General features: G+C 46.7%; 1 protein-coding gene across 4 annotated transcripts in view; it reads left to right on the top strand.

Annotated features, from left to right (window-relative positions):
* The window catches only part of CENPE (centromere protein E), a 635,458-nt gene that overhangs the window by 70,401 nt on the left and 539,328 nt on the right, over window positions 1-25,729 (top strand). For all 4 annotated transcript variants that reach the window (XM_063918152.1, XM_063918161.1, XM_063918167.1 and 1 more), the window contains exons 8-9: window positions 1,219-1,293; window positions 10,779-10,918. In XM_063918152.1, the coding sequence (XP_063774222.1) occupies window positions 1,219-1,293; window positions 10,779-10,918 (215 nt within the window). The remainder of the gene's footprint in view (window positions 1-1,218; window positions 1,294-10,778; window positions 10,919-25,729) is intronic.

Raw genomic sequence — 25,729 nt, forward strand, 5'->3', positions numbered from 1 at the left:
GTGTGGGATTTACTGCATTGGTTCAGCTTACTTTAGATGAAGACCACAAGCAACAAGAATGTGGAATAATACCTGGGATTCCCTTCCCGTAGGCTTTTCTTAAGAAGTCACGGTGTTGTGCCTTTAGTCAAAGCATATTAAAAAATACCAGTGTGGATTTTATTTTATTTTTTAAACCATTTGGTTTAAACAAGCTAACCCTGATTTGGAATCCCGATGTCCTTTGGTGTCTTTGAGTTGTAGGGATACCATCTCGATTGTAGGAGGAAGTCTTTCACACTGGCAATGGTACATAGAACAGTACTCCCTGATTTAGTAAATGACAATTGGTAACAGTTTTTTATTAAATGCAATTAAGTTATATCCATATAAAACAACTTTGTATTGCTTAATAAAACAGGAAATTATAGTTGTAGATGATATTGTAAAAATATAAAACTGGTAGCAATGTGTATCGCAGATAAATGTCTGCGTTTACATGCCTGAGGCAGCAGACAGATCTCCAATACTCCGTTATGGTGGCTGATGTAATAAGGAAGGACGGCTGCTTCAGATTGGCCGTGGTACATGGATCTGAGTGGTTTTTGTTAGAAAGCCGGTTTGGCCTGCTTCCAAGCAGACTGTAGGCCATTGGATTAAGGTGGTCATCCATTGGGCTTACACTTTGGCATGCATGCCTGTTCTGCACTCTTGACAGCCCACCATCCCTGGCCAGTTGGGGACCTCCTAAGCAGCTCCGCACGGTGCAGCTTTATAGCGTACATCTTCTATTGATGAAAATCATTGATTCACATTTGTGGTTTTATACCAGTTTTCCTCCCCTTACCAACAGCCATCCATAGTATTAATAAAGGTATCATGTAAGAAACAAGTTCCCGTTTTGTAGTAACCATACCCTCCAACATGATCTGCCCCACTAGGTACAAAATGCTCTGTTTCTGGATTTCCCTCTTAATTTATTATTGCCATCACCTGTGAAGAAACAGCTTTCTTATCATTTAACTAGTTCAACACAGGTGATGGAAATCATAAATTAAGAGGGAAGCTCAGGAACAGAGCATTTTGTACCTAGTGGGGCGGGTCATGTTGGAGGGTCTGGTAGTAACCATTCTTATTGGTAGTAGACATAATAGCAAGTTACTGGTAGCAATGATGCAATAATTTTAGTGTAATTTTCCATCTCTAACCTTATTTACTTATTCCTTTTTCTTGTAAAAGATTGTAGAAAGCCGTGAGCAAAACGAGCCTGGGAATTCAGAAAACTGCGAAGGAGCAGTTATGGTATCTCACCTGGTGAGTAGTCTAGTCTAAAACACTGCTGATAACATTTGTTTTGAGGGAGAGATTCACCATTATGGGGTGTGTTTGGTGTTGGTCCTTTTTTATGTGTATCATCTGGACCAATTTAACATTAATTGTGGGTGGACCATAGGTTCAGCATGACCTGTTGGTTTCGCATATGGGGGGTAATTCCAAGTAGATCGCAGCAGGAATTTTTTTTAGCAGTTGGGCAAAGCCATGTGCACTGCAGGGGGGGGGCAGATATAACATGTGCAGAGAGAGATAGATTTGGGTGTGGTGAGTTCAATCTGCAATCTAAATTGCAGTGTAAAAATAAAGCAGCCAGTATTTACCCTGCACAGAAACAAAATAACCCACCCAAATCTAACACTCTCTGCAAATGTTATATCTGCCCCCCCTGCAGTGCACATGGTTTTGCCCAACTGCTAAAAAAAAATTCCTGCTGCGATCAACTTGGAATTACCCCCCTGATACATCCAGAAATCATTATAACTGCTCATTCATATGGTCTTCAAATATGCTAGAGACTAATTAGCACAGAACTCACAAAAGGGGAAATATATTCCATTATAGAACTTCTAATATATTAAAACTGCAAACTTTAAACCCTTGTGATCTGACATTGACTATAGGGAAAAATTATTAGTTTATCCCACAGTCAATATTCTATCTGCTCTATAGAATAGTTTATAACATATAGCAGATATGTTTAATCAACCTTATAAGTGTCAATCACTACAGTGAATTAACATAAAATATCAATCAATTACCACTATCCAGGGGAGATATTGAAATGACCTATATATTATTTAGATTAATTACCACAGAATGTAGAGAATCCAAACCAAACTAATGATATTGTACAGTACTGCATGTTTAACAATTACATGATTATCCAGGCAGCAGGATTATCTAAACCAGTTTTACTCTGTCCTCAGGACTCCACACAGGTCACTGAGCAGGTGCACAGGTGTATTCATTACTTGCTTACATATTTAAGACATCCACAGGTGGAGCTAATTATTTCACTTGTTTCTGTGAGGAAACCTGGAAAATGAGACCTGTTTGAGAACCTGTGATTTAAACACTTCTGAATTCAGGGTTGGGGGTAAATGTAATAAGGTCTGAGGGGAGGTAATTGATTGCTGCTGTACATTTACCCCTTAAGCTTGGGATACACCATACAATTGTCTGGCAGGTCATCTGCCAGATCTGATTGGTTGGGATGAAAATCTGGTAATGGCTGAGAGCAAATAACATTTGACCATTTGTTCTCAAACAGTGGAAAATGAACAAACTATTGTTCATACAAACTGGTTAAATCCGTGTCTGAACAACAGTGGTTTTTGTTTTGTTTTTGTTTTTGTAACATTTTTCCAGTGTTTGGGAACAATTTGTTGATTATCATTTGCTCTCATCCATTACCAGATTTTTATTCCAACCAGTCAGATCTGGCAGATAATCTGCCAGATAAATGTATGGTGTATGCCCAGCTATAGTATGTGTATACACTGATGAACCTTCCTTACGCTGCTTACCGAAGGTTGTTGCATAGTTATAATTCTTTATATTTTTATCAGATTGTTGCTTCAAATAGTCTAGTACTGTACGTAGACGCAATTGATAGTGGCACTGTGCTCTTACTGTTAATGACTGCATTCCTTTGTAATGATGATTATCCACACTGGTTTTCCTAGCTGTATGTTTTTGTAGGCACATTAAGGTCAAAGTCTATTCTACCATACTATTAGGCAAGTCACTAGTGTGTCCTATACTGACACCTCCAATGCAGCCAGATTGGCTATAATATTATTCATGGTCACGCTACCGCATAGGTCTTCAACCTGTGGCCCTCTAGCTGCTGTGGAACTGAACATTACCTGCCACCGTTTTGCTACTAAGGCAATCTAATACTGAGGCAGGGCATGCTGAGATGTGATGTTCCACTACAGCTGGAGGGCCACAGTTTGAAGACCCATGCTCTACAGCCATCTGGAAGTCCTGTGATAGAGAGCCATTTTAATTCAGTAGCCTATTGGTAGTTCATAATAGCTGTGGCCTCCAGTGTCATTAATTTGCTGACAACAATGGTTAGGTAAATGAAGCTGCTTTGATATCCACCACCCACAATGCTGTTACACTTGTCAGTATGTGATTTAAGAGTGGTTCTCTTTAAGTTGCATTGGATTTGTATGTGGATCTGCCACTATGCTACTAACTAAATACACTCTGCTACATGAAACCTGTAGTTTCATAATGCTGCCAATTTCACATAAACAATAGTTGGTACCTTTTTTTTAGGGTATGCTTTAATTTGGATATTCAACAACTTGGTTAATTGATGCCAATGAAACTGTTGTGTAAGTGACATCACAAGCAATTCATACAAGCGATTTGTAATACCAGTGCTTTACCTACTGTACTGCAGTGCGAAAATACAAAGTGCTGGACTTCCCTAACACAACTCAGATGCTTATCTAGACATCCGTTGATCATACTCTCCTTCTCTTTTTTTTTTTTTTTTTTTTTTTTTTAAAGTGGCACCAATTATACAGTGTGATACGGAGTATATTTGCCATTCCCCTCGGTTAATCCACCAAAACACACAAGCCCACATAAGTATAAAATTTATTTAGCAGCCAATAAATCCACCAGTATGTAGTTGATGGGTCTTTGTTTTTTTCCCTTTACTGTGGGCCATACCAATACAATACCAATGTCCCTATACATCCTTGCAACGCAGGCTAAGAATTCCAGCTTAGTGTGTCATTCGCAGGTGCATGCATACACATGCAACTGCAGCAGTATGCACAAGAGTGCTGTGCGAACGCTGGCAGTAGGAACAAGACTCTCCCACTGCCGTACACAGGGAGGGGGCGTTAGCGGCACTGTATAGGAACGGTTAGCGGGATGTTATGCTCCCGCAACCAGTAGGTATAAGTTTGCTTCTGTGGGGGCAATTGCAGTTATGTCTGTACGCACTCAATCTTGAGTATTAGCAGTTCAAAGGTTTGTTGGCGGTGTGCATTCCTGCGATGCGTAAGCATCACAGGAATGCCACTTCATGCTGCATTTTTAGACAAAGATGTGTGAGGACCTATCTGTAACCTAATTGCAATGAGAAGTTAGGCCTATTGCTGTAATCTTTCTGTTACTATAGAACCAGTGTACTTCCCGTCCATACAAAAATGAGTTGGTGGTTGTTTTTTGTTTTGGTTTTTATATTAAACTTCTGCAGTTTTTTGTCTTGTGTAGAAACCCATTAAAAAGAGAACCTAATGTACTATGTGGCATTACATGGTTAACTTAGATGCTCTCTGCTGCTAAACTGTTTTCTCTATCGTCCTAGTGGATGCTGGGGTTCCTGAAAGGACCATGGGGAATAGCGGCTCCGCAGGAGACAGGGCACAAAAGTAAAGCTTTCCGATCAGGTGGTGTGCACTGGCTCCTCCCCCTATGACCCTCCTCCAAGCCAGTTAGATTTTTGTGCCCGGCCGAGAAGGGTGCAATCTAGGTGGCTCTCCTAAAGAGCTGCTTAGAAAAGTTTAGCTTAGGTTTTTTATTTTACAGTGAGTCCTGCTGGCAACAGGATCACTGCAACGAGGGACTTAGGGGAGAAGAAGTGAACTCACCTGCGTGCAGGATGGATTGGCTTCTTGGCTACTGGACATCAGCTCCAGAGGGACGATCACAGGTACAGCCTGGATGGTCACCGGAGCCTTGCCGCCGGCCCCCTTGCAGATGCTGAAGTAAGAAGAGGTCCAGAATCGGCGGCAGAAGACTCCTCAGTCTTCTAAAGGTAGCGCACAGCACTGCAGCTGTGCGCCATTTTCCTCTCAGCACACTTCACACGGCAGTCACTGAGGGTGCAGGGCGCTGGGAGGGGGGCGCCCTGGGAGGCAAATGAATACCTATTTTGGCTAAAAATACCTCACATATAGCCTCCGGAGGCTATATGGAGATATTTAACCCCTGCCAGAATCCGTTAAGAGCGGGAGACGAGGCCGCCGAAAAAGGGGCGGGGCCTATCTCCTCAGCACACAGCGCCATTTTCCCTCACAAAGGCTGGAGGGAAGGCTCCCAGGCTCTCCCCTGCACTGCACTACAGAAACAGGGTTAAAACAGAGAGGGGGGGCACTAATTTGGCGTTAGAAATATATAAAAAAGATGCTATAAGGGAAAACACTTATATAAGGTTGTCCCTATATAATTATAGCGTTTTTGGTGTGTGCTGGTAAACTCTCCCTCTGTCTCTCCAAAGGGCTAGTGGGTCCTGTCCTCTATCAGAGCATTCCCTGTGTGTGTGCTGTGTGTCGGTACGTGTGTGTCGACATGTATGAGGACGATGTTGGTGAGGAGGCGGAGCAATTGCCTGTAATGGTGATGTCACTCTCTAGGGAGTCGACACCGGAATGGATGGCTTATTTAGGGAATTACGTGAAAATGTCAACACGCTGCAAGGTCGGTTGACGACATGAGACGGCCGACAAACAATTAGTACCGGTCCAGACGTCTCAAAAACACCGTCAGGGGTTTTAAAACGCCCGTTTACTTTAGTCGGTCGACACAGACACAGACAGGGACACTGAATCCAGTGTCGACGGTGAATAAACAAACGTATTCCTTATTAGGGCCTCACGTTAAAGGCAATGAAGGAGGTGTTACATATTTCTGATACTACAAGTACCACAAAAGAGGGTATTATGTGGGATGTGAAAAAACTACCGCAGTTTTTCCTGAATCAGATAAATTAAATAAAGTGTGTGATGATGCGTGGGTTCCCCCCGATAGAAAATTATGGGCGGTATACCCTTTCCCGCCAGAAGTTAGGGCGCGTTGGGAAACACCCCTTAGGGTGGATAAGGCGCTCACACGCTTATCAAAACAAGTGGCGGTACCGTCTATAGATAGGGCCGTCCTCAAGGACCAGCTGACAGGAGGCTGGAAAATATCATAAAAAGTATATACACACATACTGGTGTTATACTGCGACCAGCGATCGCCTCAGCCTGGATGTGCAGAGCTGGGGTGGCTTGGTCGGATTCCCTGACTAAAAATATTGATACCCTTGACAGGGACAGTATTTTATTGACTATAGAGCATTTAAAGGATGCATTTCTATATATGCGAGATGCACAGAGGGATATTTGCACTCTGGCATCAAGAGTAAATGCGATGTCCATATCTGCCAGAAGATGTTATGGACACGACAGTGGTCAGGTGATGCAGATTCCAAACGGCACAAAGGTGTATTGCCGTATAAAGGAAGAGGAGTTATTTGGGGTCGGTCCATCGGACCTGGTGGCCACGGCAACTGCTGGAAAATCCGCCGTTTTTACCCTAAGTCACATCTCTGCAGAAAAAGACACCGTCTTTTCAGCCTCAGTCCTTTCGTCCCTATAAGATCATATCTGCCCAGGGATAGAGGAAAGGGAAGAAGACTGCAGCAGGCAGCCCATTCCCAGGAACAGAAGCGTTCCACCGCTTCTGACAAGTTCTCAGCATGGCGCTGAGACCGTACAGGACCCCTGGATCCTACAAGTAGTATCCCAGGGGTACAGATTGGAATGTCGAGACGTTTCCCCTTCGCAGGCTCCTGAAGTCTGCTTTACCAAGGTCTCCCTCCGACAAGGAGGCAGTATGGGAAAAAAATTCACAAGCTGTATTCCCAGCAGGTGATAATTAAATTACCCCTCCTACTACAAGAAAAGGGGTATTATTCCACACTATATTGTGGTACTGAAGCCAGAAGGCTAGGTGAGACTTATTCTAAAAAATTTTTTGAACACTTACAAAGGTTCAAATCAAGATGGAGTCACTCAGAGCAGTGATAACGAACCAGGAAGAAGGGGACTATATAGTGTCCCGGGACATCAGGGATGCTTACCTCTATGTCCCAAATTTGCCCTTCTCACTAAGGGTACCTCAGGTTCGTGGTGCAGAACTGTCACTATCAGTTTCAGACGCTGCCGTTTGGATTGTCCACGGCACCCCGGGTCTTTACCAAGGTAATGGCCGAAATGATGATTCTTCTTCGAAGAAAAGGCGTCTTACTTATCCCTTACTTGGACGATCTCCTGATAAGGGCATAGTCCAGGGAACAGTTGGAGGTCGGAGTAGCACTATCTCGGATACTGCTACAACAGCACGGGTGGATTCTAAATATTCCAAAATCGCAGCTGATCCCGACGACACGTCTGCTGTGCCTAGGGATGATTCTGGACACAGTCCAGAAAAAGGTGTTTCTCCTGGAAGAGAAAGCCAGGGAGTTATCCGAGCTAGTCAGGAACCTCCTAAAAACAGTGCATCATTGCACAAGGGTACTGGTAAAAATGGTGGCTTCCTACGAAGCGATTCCATTCGGCAGATTTCACGCAAGAACTTTTCAGTGGGATCTGCTGGACAAATGGTCCGGATCGCATCTTCAGATGCATCAGCGGATAACCCTATATCCAAGGACAAGGGTGTCTCTCCTGTGGTGGTTATAGAGTGCTCATCTTCTAGAGGGCCGCAGATTCGGCATTCAGGATTGGATGCTGGTGACCACGGAGGCCAGCCCGAGAGGCTGGGGAGCAGTCACACAAGGAAAAAATTTCCAGGGAGTGTGATCAAGTCTGGAGACTTTTCTCCACATAAATATACTGGAGCTAAGGGTAAATTTATAATGCTCTAAGCTTAGCAAGACCTCTGCTTCAAGGTCAGCCGGTATTGATCCAGTGGGAAAAACATCACGGCAGTCGCCCACGTAAACAGACAGGGCGACACAAGAAGCAGGAGGGCAATGGCAAAAACTGCAAGGACTTTTCGCTGGGCGGAAAATCATGTGATAGCACTGTCAGCAGTGTTTCATCCCGGGAATGGACACTGGGAAGCAGACTTCCTCAGCAGGCACGACCTCCACCCGGGAGAGTGGAAACTTCATCGGGAAGTTTTTTCCACATGATTGTAAACCGTTGGGAAATACCAAAGGTGGACATGATGGCGTCCCGTCTGAACAAAAAACGGGACAGGTATTGCGCCAGGTCAAGAGACCCTCAGGCAATAGCTGTGGACGTTCTGGTAACACCGTGGTTGTACCAGTCGGTGTATGTGTTCCCTCCTCTGCTTCTCATACCTAAGGTGCTGAGAATTATAAGACGTAGAGGAGTAAGAACTATACTCATGGCTCCGGTTTGGCCAAGAAGGACTTGGTACCCGGAACTTCAAGAGATGCTTACAGAGGTCTTATGGCCTCTGCCGCTAAGAAGGGACTTGCTTCAGCAAGTACCATGTCTGTTCCAAGACTTACCGCAGCTGCGTTTGTCGGCATGGCGGTGGAAAGCCGGATCCTAAGGGAAAAAGGCATTCCGGAAGAGGTCATTCCTACCCTGGTCAAAGCCAGAAAGGAGGTGACCGCACAACATTATCACCACATGTGGCGAAAATGTGTTGCGTGGTGTGAGGCCAGGAAGGCCCCACAAAGAATTTTCAACTCGGTCGTTTCCTGCATTTCCTGCAAACAGGAGTGTCTATGGGCCTCAAATTGGGGTCCATTAAGGTTCAAATTTCGGCCCTGTCGATTTTCTTCCAGAAAGAATTGGCTTCAGTTCCTGAAGTCCAGAAGTTTGTCAAGGGAGTATTGCATATACAACCCCCTTTTGTGCCTCCAGTGGCACTGTGGGATCTCAACGTAGTTCTGGGATTCCTCAAATCACATTGGTTTAAAACCAGTCAAATCTGTGGATTTGAAGCATCTCGCATGAAAAGTGACCATGCTCTTGGCCCTGGCCTGGACCAGGCGAGTGTCAAATTGGTGGTTTTTTCTCAAAAAAGCCCATATCTGTTTGTCCATTCGGACAGGGCAGAGCTGCGGACTCGTCCCCAGTTCTCTCCCTAAGGTGGTGTCAGTGTTTCACCTGAACCAGCTTATTGTGGTGCCTTGCACCTACTAGGGACTTGGAGGACTCCAAGTTGCTAGATGTTGTCAGGGCCCTGAAAATATGTTCCAGGACGGCTGGAGTCAGGAAAACTGACTTGCTGTTATCCTGTATGCACCCAACAAACTGGGTGCTCTTGCTTCTAAGCAGACTATTGCTAGTTGGATGTGTAATACAATTCAGCTTGCACATTCTGTGGCAGGCCTGCCACAGCCAAAATATGTAAATGCCCATTCCACAAGGAAGGTGGGCTCATCTTGGGCGGCTGCCCGAGGGGTCTCGGCTTTACAACTTTGCCGAGCAGCTACTTGGTCAGGGGCAAACACGTTTGCTAAATTCTACAAATTTGATACCCTGGCTAAGGAGGACCTGGAGTTCTCTCATTCGGTGCTGCAGAGTCATCCGCACTCTCCCGCCCGTTTGGGAGCTTTGGTATAATCCCCATGGTCCTTTCAGGAACCCCAGCATCCACTAGGACGATAGAGAAAATAAGAATTTACTTACCGATAATTCTATTTCTCGGAGTCCGTAGTGGATGCTGGGCGCCCATCCCAAGTGCGGATTATCTGCAATACTTGTACATAGTTACAAAAATCGGGTTATTATTGTTGTGAGCCATCTTTTCAGAGGCTCCGCTGTTATCATACTGTTAACTGGGTTTAGATCACAAGTTGTACGGTGTGATTGGTGTGGCTGGTATGAGTCTTACCCGGGATTCAAAATTCCTCCCTTATTGTGTACGCTCGTCCGGGCACAGTACCTAACTGGCTTGGAGGAGGGTCATAGGGGGAGGAGCCAGTGCACACCACCTGATCGGAAAGCTTTACTTTTGTGCCCTGTCTCCTGCGGAGCCGCTATTCCCCATGGTCCTTTCAGGAACCCCAGCATCCACTACGGACTCCGAGAAATAGAATTATCGGTAAGTAAATTCTTATTTTAGTTCAAAGTGGAAGTTCTGCTAGAACAAGTTGTCGTCCTAATTCCCCAATGATCGGCCCTGGGAGTAGTCCATGCAGTCTATAGATGTGGCTTGGGGTACTGTAGCTAGAAATGAAACCTTACAGCAGTTTACTTACCCACTGCTGTGGCAATTTTTTGCAAAAATGTGAATGCTAGCTGGTAAAGCTTGAAGTGGCAAGAAATTGATTCAAGGAAGAGTACGGAAAATACACAAGCCATAATGGCCCATTATGTTTTAGCATATCTCTAAAATTGTGCCATCTTAACATTGTATTATACAGAGTTTACTTATTGTCCTTTTTGAATCTACTAAAACAGTGAGTTTTCCCATCGAGAGCTATATGCTTTTAAAATCCTGCTCTAAGTCAGTGTTTATCTCCAATTTCATATTCTGGCTTTGGGGTCTGTGTTTAATCATTAAGAATAATATAGTGATAACAGGTGTCTTTTCTAAAAATTACATAGAATGGGAATATTAATGATCTGACTGTTGAACAGCAAAGTGCACATCAAGATGTACTTTCGGCTACCCTGGCAAATCATTGTATTAATAAGCGTGCTGCGACAGTACAGTTTAACCATCCATTTTACCATGCGCAGAATCTTGTGGACTTGGCCGGTAGTGAAAGAGCTAGTCAAACGGGAGCGGAAGGCGTTCGATTTAAAGAAGGATGCAACATCAACCGGAGCTTGTTCATCTTGGGTCAAGTGATAAAGAAACTAAGTGATGGCCAAGCTGGGTAAGTATGTGATGGTTTCTTTGCGGATGGGGAGAGCGATGGATATAGTGGTGGTGTTGATTTTTGTTTTTTTTTGTTTTTTGTTCTTAAGGAGTTACTATTAAAGCACTTGTATGCATGCTTGTATTACACCAGTGGTTCCCAAACTCTGTCCTCAAGGACACCAACAGTTCATGTTTCTCTAGCATCCATAAGGGATATTGGGGAGACTTGGTATGATGGGGTATAGATGGGGTCCAAAGATGCTGGTGCACTTTAAATTTATTCAACTGGGTGTGCAGTCTCCTCCCCTCTATGCCCCCTCCCACAGGCAGTTTAGAAAAAAGTGCCTTCAGGAGAGAATGCACATCTCTGCAGCTCCAGAGTTTTTTTTTCAGTTTCTTTTGAATCTGTTATTTTCGGTATGCTGTTTGGGCAACAGCATACCTGCACCGTGGGATGTAAGGGGGAAAGGTCACCAGCCTTGCGACGCGTCAGAGCCGCTTCCCTGCTGCAGGACCACCGTCCTGAGAGGTTGTTTGTTCAGCGGGGCACTGAGCCTTAGCTGTCGCAATCGCAGCACACCCCTAACATTAGCCTGAAGGTGACTACAGTGGTGAGTACAAACTGGGGGACTCGCTAGTGGGGGTCCCCCGGTTCATGGTGCGGCTCATACACAGGGGAGGCATACAGGACCCACCTGGGGGAGACCTACTATAGCCTAAGCTAGCACTTGTGTGATGTTTTTAAGCACTTTGAGACATTGCAAGTATAAACTCTGTAGCTCTGACGCCATTGGGGGGTTGGAGTGGAGCTACCTCAGAGCAGGACCAGCGGCTTTTTGGCATATTCCTCTGCTTCCAATATTTATTTATTTTTATGTTTTTTTTTTTTTTTTTTTTTTTTTTTTTTTGACTCGTGTGGCTTTGATAGAGACACTCTACAACAATACAACAGTAGTGGGTTATACATGGAATCATATGTAAAGAGAACAAATGCCCGTTGGATAAATCAAAAACGGTCAGACAGGAGTCACAATTATAAAAGTTACATTTGTTGAAGGAAAAAAATCCAATATAAAAACAACAGTAAATCAATTGTTCCATGCATAACAGGGGACATGTTAAACATAAGTGTGCCTACATCTTTGGGTATGGGGATACCAGGCTATGAAGGTGCACATTCATTCAGAACAACTAGGTTATACCAGTTCGTCAACTGGAAACATTTTTTTTTACGTGTCCGTTCAGGGGAGGGTTATTACGTATGGTAGCCAAACAGAAAACGGTTTATGGATATGGCTGTCCAATCCATATGAAATAAGTAGGAAACCCTATGTAGCAACAAGGTGAGAGTGGGGGCTGTGGGTTTAGTCCACTGGGGAAGAATGGGTTCCTTGGCAGCTCCAGCAATTTTTGTCCCCAAAGCACTCAAATCTGTGATGAAGGTACATCAATTTGCAGGGTATGGGTAATGTATTGGTGTTCTTGTCTCTAGAACTCGGCAACCCTAGGGCATGACTAAAGACTGTGTTAAATATCTGCCTCAGAGGCGCATCTCCGCATATGAAGTGGAGACCAAGCCTTTATTCAATTGTTTAATTGAATAAAAATACCTTCACAAAACTACCTTCTAAATCCGTGGTAGTCAATTCTGGTCCTCGAGAGCTACCAACAGTTCATTTTCCAGCTCACCTAGCAGGTGCACAGGTGTAGTAATTACTAACTTACACATTTTAAAAGATCCTCAGAGCTAATTACTTTACTTGTGATTCTGTGAGGAGAACCTGGAAAAAACGTGAACTGTTGGTAGCTCTCGAGCCAGGGTTGGCTAGCCCTGTTCTAAAACGATGGAGGGTTGAATAATTATATATTCATATGAAGAGGAAAAGGATTCCATAGGTCTTAGTAGTAGCGCACCATCAAACCTACAGTGTTAGTCAGTATCGGTAATGGGTTTTCTCTATCGTCCTAGTGGATGCTGGGGTTCCTGAAAGGACCATGGGGAATAGCGGCTCCGCAGGAGACAGGGCACAAAAGTAAAGCTTTCCGATCAGGTGGTGTGCACTGGCTCCTCCCCCTATGACCCTCCTCCAAGCCAGTTAGATTTTTGTGCCCGGCCGAGAAGGGTGCAATCTAGGTGGCTCTCCTAAAGAGCTGCTTAGAAAAGTTTAGCTTAGGTTTTTTATTTTACAGTGAGTCCTGCTGGCAACAGGATCACTGCAACGAGGGACTTAGGGGAGAAGAAGTGAACTCACCTGCGTGCAGGATGGATTGGCTTCTTGGCTACTGGACATCAGCTCCAGAGGGACGATCACAGGTACAGCCTGGATGGTCACCGGAGCCTTGCCGCCGGCCCCCTTGCAGATGCTGAAGTAAGAAGAGGTCCAGAATCGGCGGCAGAAGACTCCTCAGTCTTCTAAAGGTAGCGCACAGCACTGCAGCTGTGCGCCATTTTCCTCTCAGCACACTTCACACGGCAGTCACTGAGGGTGCAGGGCGCTGGGAGGGGGGCGCCCTGGGAGGCAAATGAATACCTATTTTGGCTAAAAATACCTCACATATAGCCTCCGGAGGCTATATGGAGATATTTAACCCCTGCCAGAATCCGTTAAGAGCGGGAGACGAGGCCGCCGAAAAAGGGGCGGGGCCTATCTCCTCAGCACACAGCGCCATTTTCCCTCACAGAAAGGCTGGAGGGAAGGCTCCCAGGCTCTCCCCTGCACTGCACTACAGAAACAGGGTTAAAACAGAGAGGGGGGGCACTAATTTGGCGTTAGAAATATATAAAAAAGATGCTATAAGGGAAAACACTTATATAAGGTTGTCCCTATATAATTATAGCGTTTTTTGGTGTGTGCTGGTAAACTCTCCCTCTGTCTCTCCAAAGGGCTAGTGGGTCCTGTCCTCTATCAGAGCATTCCCTGTGTGTGTGCTGTGTGTCGGTACGTGTGTCGACATGTATGAGGACGATGTTGGTGAGGAGGCGGAGCAATTGCCTGTAATGGTGATGTCACTCTCTAGGGAGTCGACACCGGAATGGATGGCTTATTTAGGGAATTACGTGATAATGTCAACACGCTGCAAGGTCGGTTGACGACATGAGACGGCCGACAAACAATTAGTACCGGTCCAGACGTCTCAAAAACACCGTCAGGGGTTTTTAAAATGCCCGTTTACTTTAGTCGGTCGACACAGACAGGGACACTGAATCCAGTGTCGACGGTGAATAAACAAACGTATTCCTTATTAGGGCCACACGTTAAAGGCAATGAAGGAGGTGTTTCATATTTCTGATACTACAAGTACCACAAAAGAGGGTATTATGTGGGATGTGAAAAAACTACCGTAGTTTTTCCTGAATCAGATAAATTAAATAAAGTGTGTGATGATGCGTGGGTTCCCCCCGATAGAAAATTATGGGCGGTATACCCTTTCCCGCCAGAAGTTAGGGCGCGTTGGGAAACACCCCTTAGGGTGGATAAGGCGCTCACACGCTTATCAAAACAAGTGGCGGTACCGTCTATAGATAGGGCCGTCCTCAAGGACCAGCTGACAGGAGGCTGGAAAATATCATAAAAAGTATATACACACATACTGGTGTTATACTGCGACCAGCGATCGCCTCAGCCTGGATGTGCAGAGCTGGGGTGGCTTGGTCGGATTCCCTGACTAAAAATATTGATACCCTTGACAGGGACAGTATTTTATTGACTATAGAGCATTTAAAGGATGCATTTCTATATATGCGAGATGCACAGAGGGATATTTGCACTCTGGCATCAAGAGTAAATGCGATGTCCATATCTGCCAGAAGATGTTATGGACATGACAGTGGTCAGGTGATGCAGATTCCAAACGGCACAAGGGTGTATTGCCGTATAAAGGAAGAGGAGTTATTTGGGGTCGGTCCATCGGACCTGGTGGCCACGGCAACTGCTGGAAAATCCGCCGTTTTTACCCTAAGTCACATCTCTGCAGAAAAAGACACCGTCTTTTCAGCCTCAGTCCTTTCGTCCCTATAAGATCATATCTGCCCAGGGATAGAGGAAAGGGAAGAAGACTGCAGCAGGCAGCCCATTCCCAGGAACAGAAGCGTTCCACCGCTTCTGCCAAGTTCTCAGCATGGCGCTGAGACCGTACAGGACCCCTGGATCCTACAAGTAGTATCCCAGGGGTACAGATTGGAATGTCGAGACGTTTCCCCTTCGCAGGCTCCTGAAGTCTGCTTTACCAAGGTCTCCCTCCGACAAGGAGGCAGTATGGGAAAAAATTCACAAGCTGTATTCCCAGCAGGTGATAATTAAATTACCCCTCCTACTACAAGAAAAGGGGTATTATTCCACACTATATTGTGGTACTGAAGCCAGAAGGCTAGGTGAGACTTATTCTAAAAAAATTTTTTGAACACTTACAAAGGTTCAAATCAAGATGGAGTCACTCAGAGCAGTGATAACGAACCAGGAAGAAGGGGACTATATAGTGTCCCGGGACATCAGGGATGCTTACCTCTATGTCCCAAATTTGCCCTTCTCACTAAGGGTACCTCAGGTTCGTGGTGCAGAACTGTCACTATCAGTTTCAGACGCTGCCGTTTGGATTGTCCACGGCACCCCGGGTCTTTACCAAGGTAATGGCCGAAATGATGATTCTTCTTCGAAGAAAAGGCGTCTTAATTATCCCTTACTTGGACGATCTCCTGATAAGGGCATAGTCCAGGGAACAGTTGGAGGTCGGAGTAGCACTATCTCGGATACTGCTACAACAGCACGGGTGGATTCTAAATATTCCAAAATCGCAGCTGATCCCGACGACACGTCTGCTGTGCCTAGGGATGATTCTGGACACAGTCCAGAAAAAGGTGTTTCTCCCGGAAGAGAAAGCCAGGGAGTTATCCGAGCTAGTCAGGAACCTCCTAAAAACAGTGCATCATTGCACAAGGGTCCTGGTAAAAATGGTGGCTTCCTACGAAGCAATTCCATTCGGCAGATTTCACGCAAGAACTTTTCAGTGGGATCTGCTGGACAAATGGTCCGGATCGCATCTTCAGATGCATCAGCGGATAACCCTATATCCAAGGACAAGGGTGTCTCTCCTGTGGTGGTTATAGAGTGCTCATCTTCTAGAGGGCCGCAGATTCGGCATTCAGGATTGGATGCTGGTGACCACGGAGGCCAGCCCGAGAGGCTGGGGAGCAGTCACACAAGGAAAAAATTTCCAGGGAGTGTGATCAAGTCTGGAGACTTTTCTCCACATAAATATACTGGAGCTAAGGGTAAATTTATAATGCTCTAAGCTTAGCAAGACCTCTGCTTCAAGGTCAGCCGGTATTGATCCAGTGGGAAAAACATCACGGCAGTCGCCCACGTAAACAGACAGGGCGACACAAGAAGCAGGAGGGCAATGGCAAAAACTGCAAGGACTTTTCGCTGGGCGGAAAATCATGTGATAGCACTGTCAGCAGTGTTTTCATTCCGGGAATGGAAACTGGGAAGCAGACTTCCTCAGCAGGCACGACCTCCACCCGGGAGAGTGGAAACTTCATCGGGAAGTTTTTTCCACATGATTGTAAACCGTTGGGAAATACCAAAGGTGGACATGATGGCGTCCCGTCTGAACAAAAAACGGGACAGGTATTGCGCCAGGTCAAGAGACCCTCAGGCAATAGCTGTGGACGTTCTGGTAACACCGTGGGTGTACCAGTCGGTGTATGTGTTCCCTCCTCTGCTTCTCATACCTAAGGTGCTGAGAATTATAAGACGTAGAGGAGTAAGAACTATACTCATGGCTCCGGATTGGCCAAGAAGGACTTGGTACCCGGAACTTCAAGAAATGCTTACAGAGGTCTTATGGCCTCTGCCGCTAAGAAGGGACTTGCTTCAGCAAGTACCATGTCTGTTCCAAGACTTACCGCAGCTGCGTTTGTCGGCATGGCGGTGGAAAGCCGGATCCTAAGGGAAAAAGGCATTCCGGAAGAGGTCATTCCTACCCTGGTCAAAGCCAGAAAGGAGGTGACCGCACAACATTATCACCACATGTGGCGAAAATATGTTGCGTGGTGTGAGGCCAGGAAGGCCCCACAAAGAAATTTCAACTCGGTCGTTTCCTGCATTTCCTGCAAACAGGAGTGTCTATGGGCCTCAAATTGGGGTCCATTAAGGTTCAAATTTCGGCCCTGTCGATTTTCTTCCAGAAAGAATTGGCTTCAGTTCCTGAAGTCCAGAAGTTTGTCAAGGGAGTATTGCATATACAACCCCCTTTTGTGCCTCCAGTGGCACTGTGGGATCTCAACGTAGTTCTGGGATTCCTCAAATCACATTGGTTTAAAACCAGTCAAATCTGTGGATTTGAAGCATCTCACATGAAAAGTGACCATGCTCTTGGCCCTGGCCTGGACCAGGCGAGTGTCAAATTGGTGGTTTTTTTCTCAAAAAAGCCCATATCTGTTTGTCCATTCGGACAGGGCAGAGCTGCGGACTCGTCCCCAGTTCTCTCCCTAAGGTGGTGTCAGTGTTTCACCTGAACCAGCTTATTGTGGTGCCTTGCACCTACTAGGGACTTGGAGGACTCCAAGTTGCTAGATGTTGTCAGGGCCCTGAAAATATGTTCCAGGACGGCTGGAGTCAGGAAAACTGACTTGCTGTTATCCTGTATGCACCCAACAAACTGGGTGCTCTTGCTTCTAAGCAGACTATTGCTAGTTGGATGTGTAATACAATTCAGCTTGCACATTCTGTGGCAGGCCTGCCACAGCCAAAATATGTAAATGCCCATTCCACAAGGAAGGGGGGCTCATCTTGGGCGGCTGCCCGAGGGGTCTCGGCTTTACAACTTTGCCGAGCAGCTACTTGGTCAGGGGCAAACACGTTTGCTAAATTCTACAAATTTGATACCCTGGCTAAGGAGGACCTGGAGTTCTCTCATTCGGTGCTGCAGAGTCATCCGCACTCTCCCGCCCGTTTGGGAGCTTTGGTATAATCCCCATGGTCCTTTCAGGAACCCCAGCATCCACTAGGACGATAGAGAAAATAAGAATTTACTTACCGATAATTCTATTTCTCGGAGTCCGTAGTGGATGCTGGGCGCCCATCCCAAGTGCGGATTATCTGCAATACTTGTACATAGTTACAAAAATCGGGTTATTATTGTTGTGAGCCATCTTTTCAGAGGCTCCGCTGTTATCATACTGTTAACTGGGTTTAGATCACAAGTTGTACGGTGTGATTGGTGTGGCTGGTATGAGTCTTACCCGGGATTCAAAATTCCTCCCTTATTGTGTACGCTCGTCCGGGCACAGTACCTAACTGGCTTGGAGGAGGGTCATAGGGGGAGGAGCCAGTGCACACCACCTGATCGGAAAGCTTTACTTTTGTGCCCTGTCTCCTGCGGAGCCGCTATTCCCCATGGTCCTTTCAGGAACCCCAGCATCCACTACGGACTCCGAGAAATAGAATTATCGGTAAGTAAATTCTTATTTTTGAATATAACTCATCACTTGTAGGTAGGAGGAAAGAGGGATACATTCATGAATAAAATAACTCTGGAGCTGACTAAGTGTGAAGTTGTAATGTCCTGACCTCTACAAATTGATACAGACTCTTCAACCCCTGGAAAGATTCATTTTTAATATAATGTGAAGATAGGCCCCCTGAGAAGGCAGGATTTCCGACTAATGGAAGGAGTCAAAAGGGAAATCTTCTTAAAAGTGAACAGAGCTGCCTCCAAGCACTACATGTAGTGGCTTTGAGTACATTGGGGCAGATGTATTAACCTGGAGAAGGCATAAGGAAGTGATAAACCAGTGATACAGTATGTGCAAGGTGATAAAGGCACCAGCCAATCGGCTCCAATATGTAAATTAACAGTTAGGATCTGATTGGCTGGTGCCTTTATCACCTTGCACATATCCGTTTTTCTCGGACGTCCTAGTGGATGCTGGGTACTCCGTAAGGACCATGGGGAATAGACGGGCTCTGCACGAGACTGGGCACTCTAAAGAAAGATTAGGTACTATATCTGGTGTGCACTGGCTCCTCCCTCTATGCCCCTCCTCCAGACCTCAGTTAGAATCTGTGCCCAGCCCGAGCTGGTTGCACACTAGGGGCTCTCCTGAGCTTCTAGTAAAGAAAGTATTTGTTAGGTTTTTTATTTTCGGTGAGATCTGCTGGCAACAGACTCACTGCTACGAGGGACTAAGGGGAGAGAAGCGAACCTACCTGCTTGCAGCTAGCTTGGGCTTCTTAGGCTACTGGACACCATTAGCTCCAGAGGGATCGAACACAGGCCCAGCCTCGGTCGTCTGGTCCCGGAGCCGCGCCGCCGTCCCCCTTGCAGAGCCAGAAGCAAGAAGAACATCCTGAAAATCGGCGGCTGAAGACTCCGGTCTTCATTAAGGTAGCGCACAGCACTGCAGCTGTGCGCCATTGCTCCCTATGCACACCACATACTCCGGTCACTGATGGGTGCAGGGCGCTGGGGGGGGGGGGGGGGGGCCTGGGCAGCAATTAGAGTACCTTACATTGGCAAACAGCACATAATATAGTCTAACAAACTATATATGTGCAAAAATCCTCTGCCATAATATAAATATAAGAGCGGGAGAAGTCAGCCGAGAAAGGGGCGGGGCTATCTCCCTCAGCACACTGGCGCCATTTCCTCTTCACAGCTCCGCTGGAAGACAGCTCTCCAGGCTCTCCCCTGCAGTTTCCAGGCTCAAAGGGTAAAAAAGAGAGGGGGGGGCACTAAATTTAGGCGCTAACTGTATATGTAAAGCAGCTATAGGGAAAAATCACTTGGTGTTAGTGTAAATCCCTGATTAAATAGCGCTGTGGTGTGTGCTGGCATACTCTCTCTCGGTCTCCCCAAAGGACTTTGTGGGGTCCTGTCCTCAGTCAGAGCATTCCCTGTGTGTGTGCGGTGTGTCGGTACGGCTGTGTCGACATGTTTGATGAGGAGGCTTATGTGGAGGCGGAGCAGGTGCCGATAAGTGTGATGTCACCCCCTGCGGGGCAGACACCAGAGTGGGTGGATATGTCGAAGGTATTAACCGACAGTGTCAACTCCTTACATAAAAGGCTGGATGACGTAACAGCCATGGGACAGCCGGCTTCTCAGCCCGTACCTGCCCAGGCGTCTCAAAGGCCATCAGGGGCTCAAAAACGCCCGCTACCTCAGATGGCAGACACAGATGTCGACACGGAGTCTGACTCCAGTGTCGACGAGGATGAGACATATACACAATCCACTAGGGGCATCCGTTGCATGATTACGGCAATGAAAAATGTTACACATTTTTGACATTAACCCAAGTACCACTAAAAAGGGTATTATGTTTGGGGAGAAAAAGCAGCCAGTGTTTTCTCTATCGTCCTAGTGGATGCTGGGGTTCCTGAAAGGACCATGGGGAATAGCGGCTCCGCAGGAGACAGGGCACAAAAAGTAAAGCTTTAGGATCAGGTGGTGTGCACTGGCTCCTCCCCCTATGACCCTCCTCCAAGCCTCAGTTAGATTTTTGTGCCCGGCCGAGAAGGGTGCAATCTAGGTGGCTCTCCTAAAGAGCTGCTTAGAAAAGTTTAGCTTAGGTTTTTTATTTTACAGTGAGTCCTGCTGGCAACAGGATCACTGCAACGAGGGACTTAGGGGAGAAGAAGTGAACTCACCTGCGTGCAGGATGGATTGGCTTCTTTGGCTACTGGACATTAGCTCCAGAGGGACGATCACAGGTACAGCCTGGATGGTCACCGGAGCCTCGCCGCCGGCCCCCTTGCAGATGCTGAAACGAGAAGAGGTCCAGAATCGGCGGCAGAAGACTCCTCAGTCTTCTTAAGGTAGCGCACAGCACTGCAGCTGTGCGCCATTTCCTCTCAGCACACTTCACACGGCAGTCACTGAGGGTGCAGGGCGCTGGGAGGGGGGCGCCCTGGGAGGCAAATGAAAACCTTTTTTGGCTAAAAATACCTCACATATAGCCTCCGGGGGCTATATGGAGATATTTAACCCCTGCCAGAATCCATTAAAGAGCGGGAGACGAGGCCGCCGAAAAAGGGGCGGGGCCTATCTCCTCAGCACACAGCGCCATTTTCCCTCACAGAAAGGCTGGAGGGAAGGCTCCCAGGCTCTCCCCTGCACTGCACTACAGAAACAGGGTTAAAACAGAGAGGGGGGGCACTAATTTGGCGTTAGAAATATATAAAAGATGCTATAAGGGAAAACACTTATATAAGGTTGTCCCTATATAATTATAGCGTTTTTGGTTTGTGCTGGCAAACTCTCCCTCTGTCTCTCCAAAGGGCTAGTGGGTCCTGTCCTCTATCAGAGCATTCCCTGTGTGTGTGCTGTGTGTCGGTACGTGTGTGTCGACATGTATGAGGACGATGTTGGTGAGGAGGCGGAGCAATTGCCTGTAATGGTGATGTCACTCTCTAGGGAGTCGACACCGGAATGGATGGCTTATTTAGGGAATTACGTGATAATGTCAACACGCTGCAAGGTCGGTTGACGACATGAGACGGCCGACAAACAATTAGTACCGGTCCAGACGTCTCAGAAACACCGTCAGGGGTTTTAAAACGCCCGTTTACTTTAGTCGGTCGACACAGACACGGACACTGAATCCAGTGTCGACGGTGAATAAACAAACGTATTCCTTATTAGGGCCACACGTTAAGGGCAATGAAGGAGGTGTTACATATTTCTGATACTACAAGTACCACAAAAGAGGGTATTATGTGGGATGTGAAAAAACTACCGTAGTTTTTCATGAATCAGATAAATTAAATGAAGTGTGTGATGATGCGTGGGTTCCCCCCGATAGAAAATTATGGGCGGTATACCCTTTCCCGCCAGAAGTTAGGGCGCGTTGGGAAACACCCCTTAGGGTGGATAAGGCGCTCACACGCTTATCAAAACAAGTGGCGGTACCGTCTATAGATAGGGCCGTCCTCAAGGAGCCAGCTGACAGGAGGCTGGAAAATATCATAAAAAGTATATACACACATACTGGTGTTATACTGCGACCAGCGATCGCCTCAGCCTGGATGTGCAGAGCTGGGGTGGCTTGGTCGGATTCCCTGACTAAAAATATTGATACCCTTGACAGGGACAGTATTTTATTGACTATAGAACATTTAAAGGATGCATTTTCTATATATGCGAGATGCACAGAGGGATATTTGCACTCTGGCATCAAGAGTAAGTGCGATGTCCATATCTGCCAGAAGATGTTTATGGACACGACAGTGGTCAGGTGATGCAGATTCCAAACGGCACAAAGGTGTATTGCCGTATAAAGGAAGAGGAGTTATTTGGGGTCGGTCCATCGGACCTGGTGGCCACGGCAACTGCTGGAAAATCCACCGTTTTTACCCTAAGTCACATCTCTGCAGAAAAAGACACCGTCTTTTCAGCCTCAGTCCTTTCGTCCCTATAAGAGTCATATCTGCCCAGGGATAGAGGAAAGGGAAGAAGACTGCAGCAGGCAGCCCATTCCCAGGAACAGAAGCGTTCCACCGCTTCTGCCAAGCTCTCAGCATGACGCTGGGACCGTACAGGACCCCTGGATCCTACATGTAGTATCCCAGGGGTACAGTTTGGAATGTCGAGACGTTTCCCCTTCGCAGGCTCCTGAAGTCTGGTTTACCAAGGTCTCCCTCCGACAAGGAGGCAGTATGGGAAACAATTCACAAGCTGTATTCCCAGCAGGTGATAATCAAATTACCCCTCCTACAACAAGAAAAGGGGTATTATTCCACATTATATTGTGGTACTGAAGCCAGAAGGCTAGGTGAGACCTATTCTAAATCTAAAAAAATTTGAACACTTACAAAGGTTCAAATCAAGATGGAGTCACTCAGAGCAGTGATAACGAACCAGGAAGAAGGGGACTATATAGTGTCCCGAGACATCAGGGATGCTTACCTCCATGTCCAAAATTTGCCCTTCTCACTAAGGGTACCTCAGGTTCGTGGTACAGAACTGTCACTATCAGTTTCAGACGCTGCCGTTTGGATTGTCCACGGCACCCCGGGTCTTTACCAAGGTAATGGCCGAAATGATGATTCTTCTTCGAAGAAAAGGCGTCTTAATTATCCCTTACTTGGACGATCTCCTGATAAGGGCAAAGTCCAGGGAACAGTTGGAGGTCGGAGTAGCACTATCTCGGATACTGCTACAACAGCACGGGTGGATTCTAAATATTCCAAAATCGCAGCTGATCCCGACGACAAGTCTGCTGTGCCTAGGGATGATTCTGGACACAGTCCAGAAAAAGGTGTTTCTCCCGGAAGAGAAAGCCAGGGAGTTATCCGAGCTAGTCAGGAACCTCCTAAAATCAGTGCATCATTGCACAAGGGTCCTGGTAAAGATGGTGACTTCCTACGAAGCAATTCTATTCGGCAGATTTCACGCAAGAATTTTTCAGTGGGATCTGCTGGACAAATGGTCCGGATCGCATCTTCAGATGCATCAGCGGATAACCCTATATCCAAGGACAAGGGTGTCTCTCCTGTGGTGGTTACAGAGTGCTCATCTTCTAGAGGGCCGCAGATTCGGCATTCAGGATTGGATGCTGGTGACCACGGAGGCCAGCCCGAGAGGCTGGGGAGCAGTCACACAAGGAAAAAATTTCCAGGGAGTGTGATCAAGTCTGGAGACTTTTCTCCACATAAATATACTGGAGCTAAGGGTAAATTTATAATACTCTAAGCTTAGCAAGACCTCTGCTTCAAGGTCAGCCGGTATTGATCCAGTGGGAAAAACATCACGGCAGTCGCCCACGTAAATAGACAGGGCGGCACAAGAAGCAGGAGGGCAATGGCAAAAACTGCAAGGACTTTTCGCTGGGCGGAAAATCATGTGATAGCACTGTCAGCAGTGTTTCATTCCGGGAATGGAAACTGGGAAGCAGACTTCCTCAGCAGGCACGACCTCCACCCGGCAGAGTGGAAACTTCATCGGGAAGTTTTCCACATGATTGTAAACCGTTGGGAAATACCAAAGGTGGACATGATGGCGTCCCGTCTGAACAAAAAACGGGACAGGTATTGCGCCAGGTCAAGAGACCCTCAGGCAATAGCTGTGGACGTTCTGGTAACACCATGGATGTACCAGTCGGTGTATGTGTTCCATCCTCTGCTTCTCATACCTAAGGTACTGAGACTTATAAGACGTAGAGGAGTAAGAACTATACTCATGGCTCCGGATTGGCCAAGAAGGACTTGGTACCCGGAACTTCAAGAGATGCTCACAGAGGACTTATGGCCTCTGCCGCTAAGAAGGGACTTGTTTCAGCAAGTACCATGTCTGTTCCAAGACTTACCGCAGCTGCGTTTGACGGCATGGCGGTGGAACGCCGGATCCTAAGGGAAAAAGGCATTCCGGAAGAGGTCATTCCTACCCTGGTCAAAGCCAGAAAGGAGGTGACCGCACAACATTATCACCACATGTGGCAAAAATATGTTGCGTGGTGTGAGGCCAGAAAGGCCCCACGAAGAAATTTCAACTCGGTCGATTCCTGCATTTCCTGCAAACAGGAGTGTCTATGGGCCTCAAATTGGGGTCCATTAAGGTTCAGTTTTCGGCCCTGTCGATTTTCTTCCAGAAAGAAGTGGCTTCAGTTCCTGAAGTCCAGAAGTTTGTCAAGGGAGTATTGCATATACAACCCCCTTTTGTGCCTCCAGTGGCACTGTGGGATCTCAACGTAGTTCTGGGATTCCTCAAATCACATTGGTTTAAAACCAGTCAAATCTGTGGATTTGAAGCATCTCACATGAAAAGTGACCATGCTCTTGGCCCTGGCCTGGACCAGGCGAGTGTCAAATTGGTGGTTTTTTTTTCTCAAAAAAGCCCATATCTGGTTGTCCATTTGGACAGGGCAGAGCTGCGGACTCGTCCCCAGTTCTCTCCCTAAGGTGGTGTCAGTGTTTCACCTGAACCAGCTTATTTTGGTGCCTTGCGCCTACTAGGGACTTGGAGGACTCCAGGTTGCTAGATGTTGTCAGGGCCCTGTAAATATAGGTTCCAGGACGGCTGGAGTCAGGAAAACTGACTTGCTGTTATCCTGTATGCACCCAACAAACTGGGTGCTCTTGCTTCTAAGCAGACTATTGCTAGTTGGATGTGTAATACAATTCAGCTTGCACATTCTGTGGCAGGCCTGCCACAGCCAAAATATGTAAATGCCCATTCCACAAGGAAGGTGGGCTTATCTTGGGCGGCTGCCCGAGGGGTCTCGGCTTTACAACTTTGCCGAGCGGCTATTTAGTCAGGGGCAAACACGTTGGTAAAATCCTACAAATTTGATACCCTGGCTAAGGAGGACCTGGAGTTCTCTCATTCGGTGCTGCAGAGTCATCCGCACTCTCCCGCCCGTTTGGGAGCTTTGGTATTATCCCCATGGTCCTTTCAGGAACCCCAGCATCCACTAGGACGATAGAGAAAATAAGAATTTACTTACCGATAATTCTATTTCTCGGAGTCCGTAGTGGATGCTGGGCGCCCATCCCAAGTGCGGATTATCTGCAATACTTGTACATAGTTACAAAAATCGGGTTATTATTGTTGTGAGCCATCTTTTCAGAGGCTCCGCTGTTATCATACTGTTAACTGGGTTCAGATCACAGGTTGTACAGTGTGATTGGTGTGGCTGGTATGAGTCTTACCCGGGATTCAAAATCCTTCCTTATTGTGTACGCTCGTCCGGGCACAGTATCCTAACTGAGGCTTGGAGGAGGGTCATAGGGGGAGGAGCCAGTGCACACCACCTGATCCTAAAGCTTTACTTTTTGTGCCCTGTCTCCTGCGGAGCCGCTATTCCCCATGGTCCTTTCAGGAACCC

This window comes from Pseudophryne corroboree, chromosome 1, assembly GCF_028390025.1.
Source record: "Pseudophryne corroboree isolate aPseCor3 chromosome 1, aPseCor3.hap2, whole genome shotgun sequence".
In the NCBI taxonomy this organism is placed as follows: Eukaryota; Metazoa; Chordata; class Amphibia; order Anura; family Myobatrachidae; genus Pseudophryne; species Pseudophryne corroboree.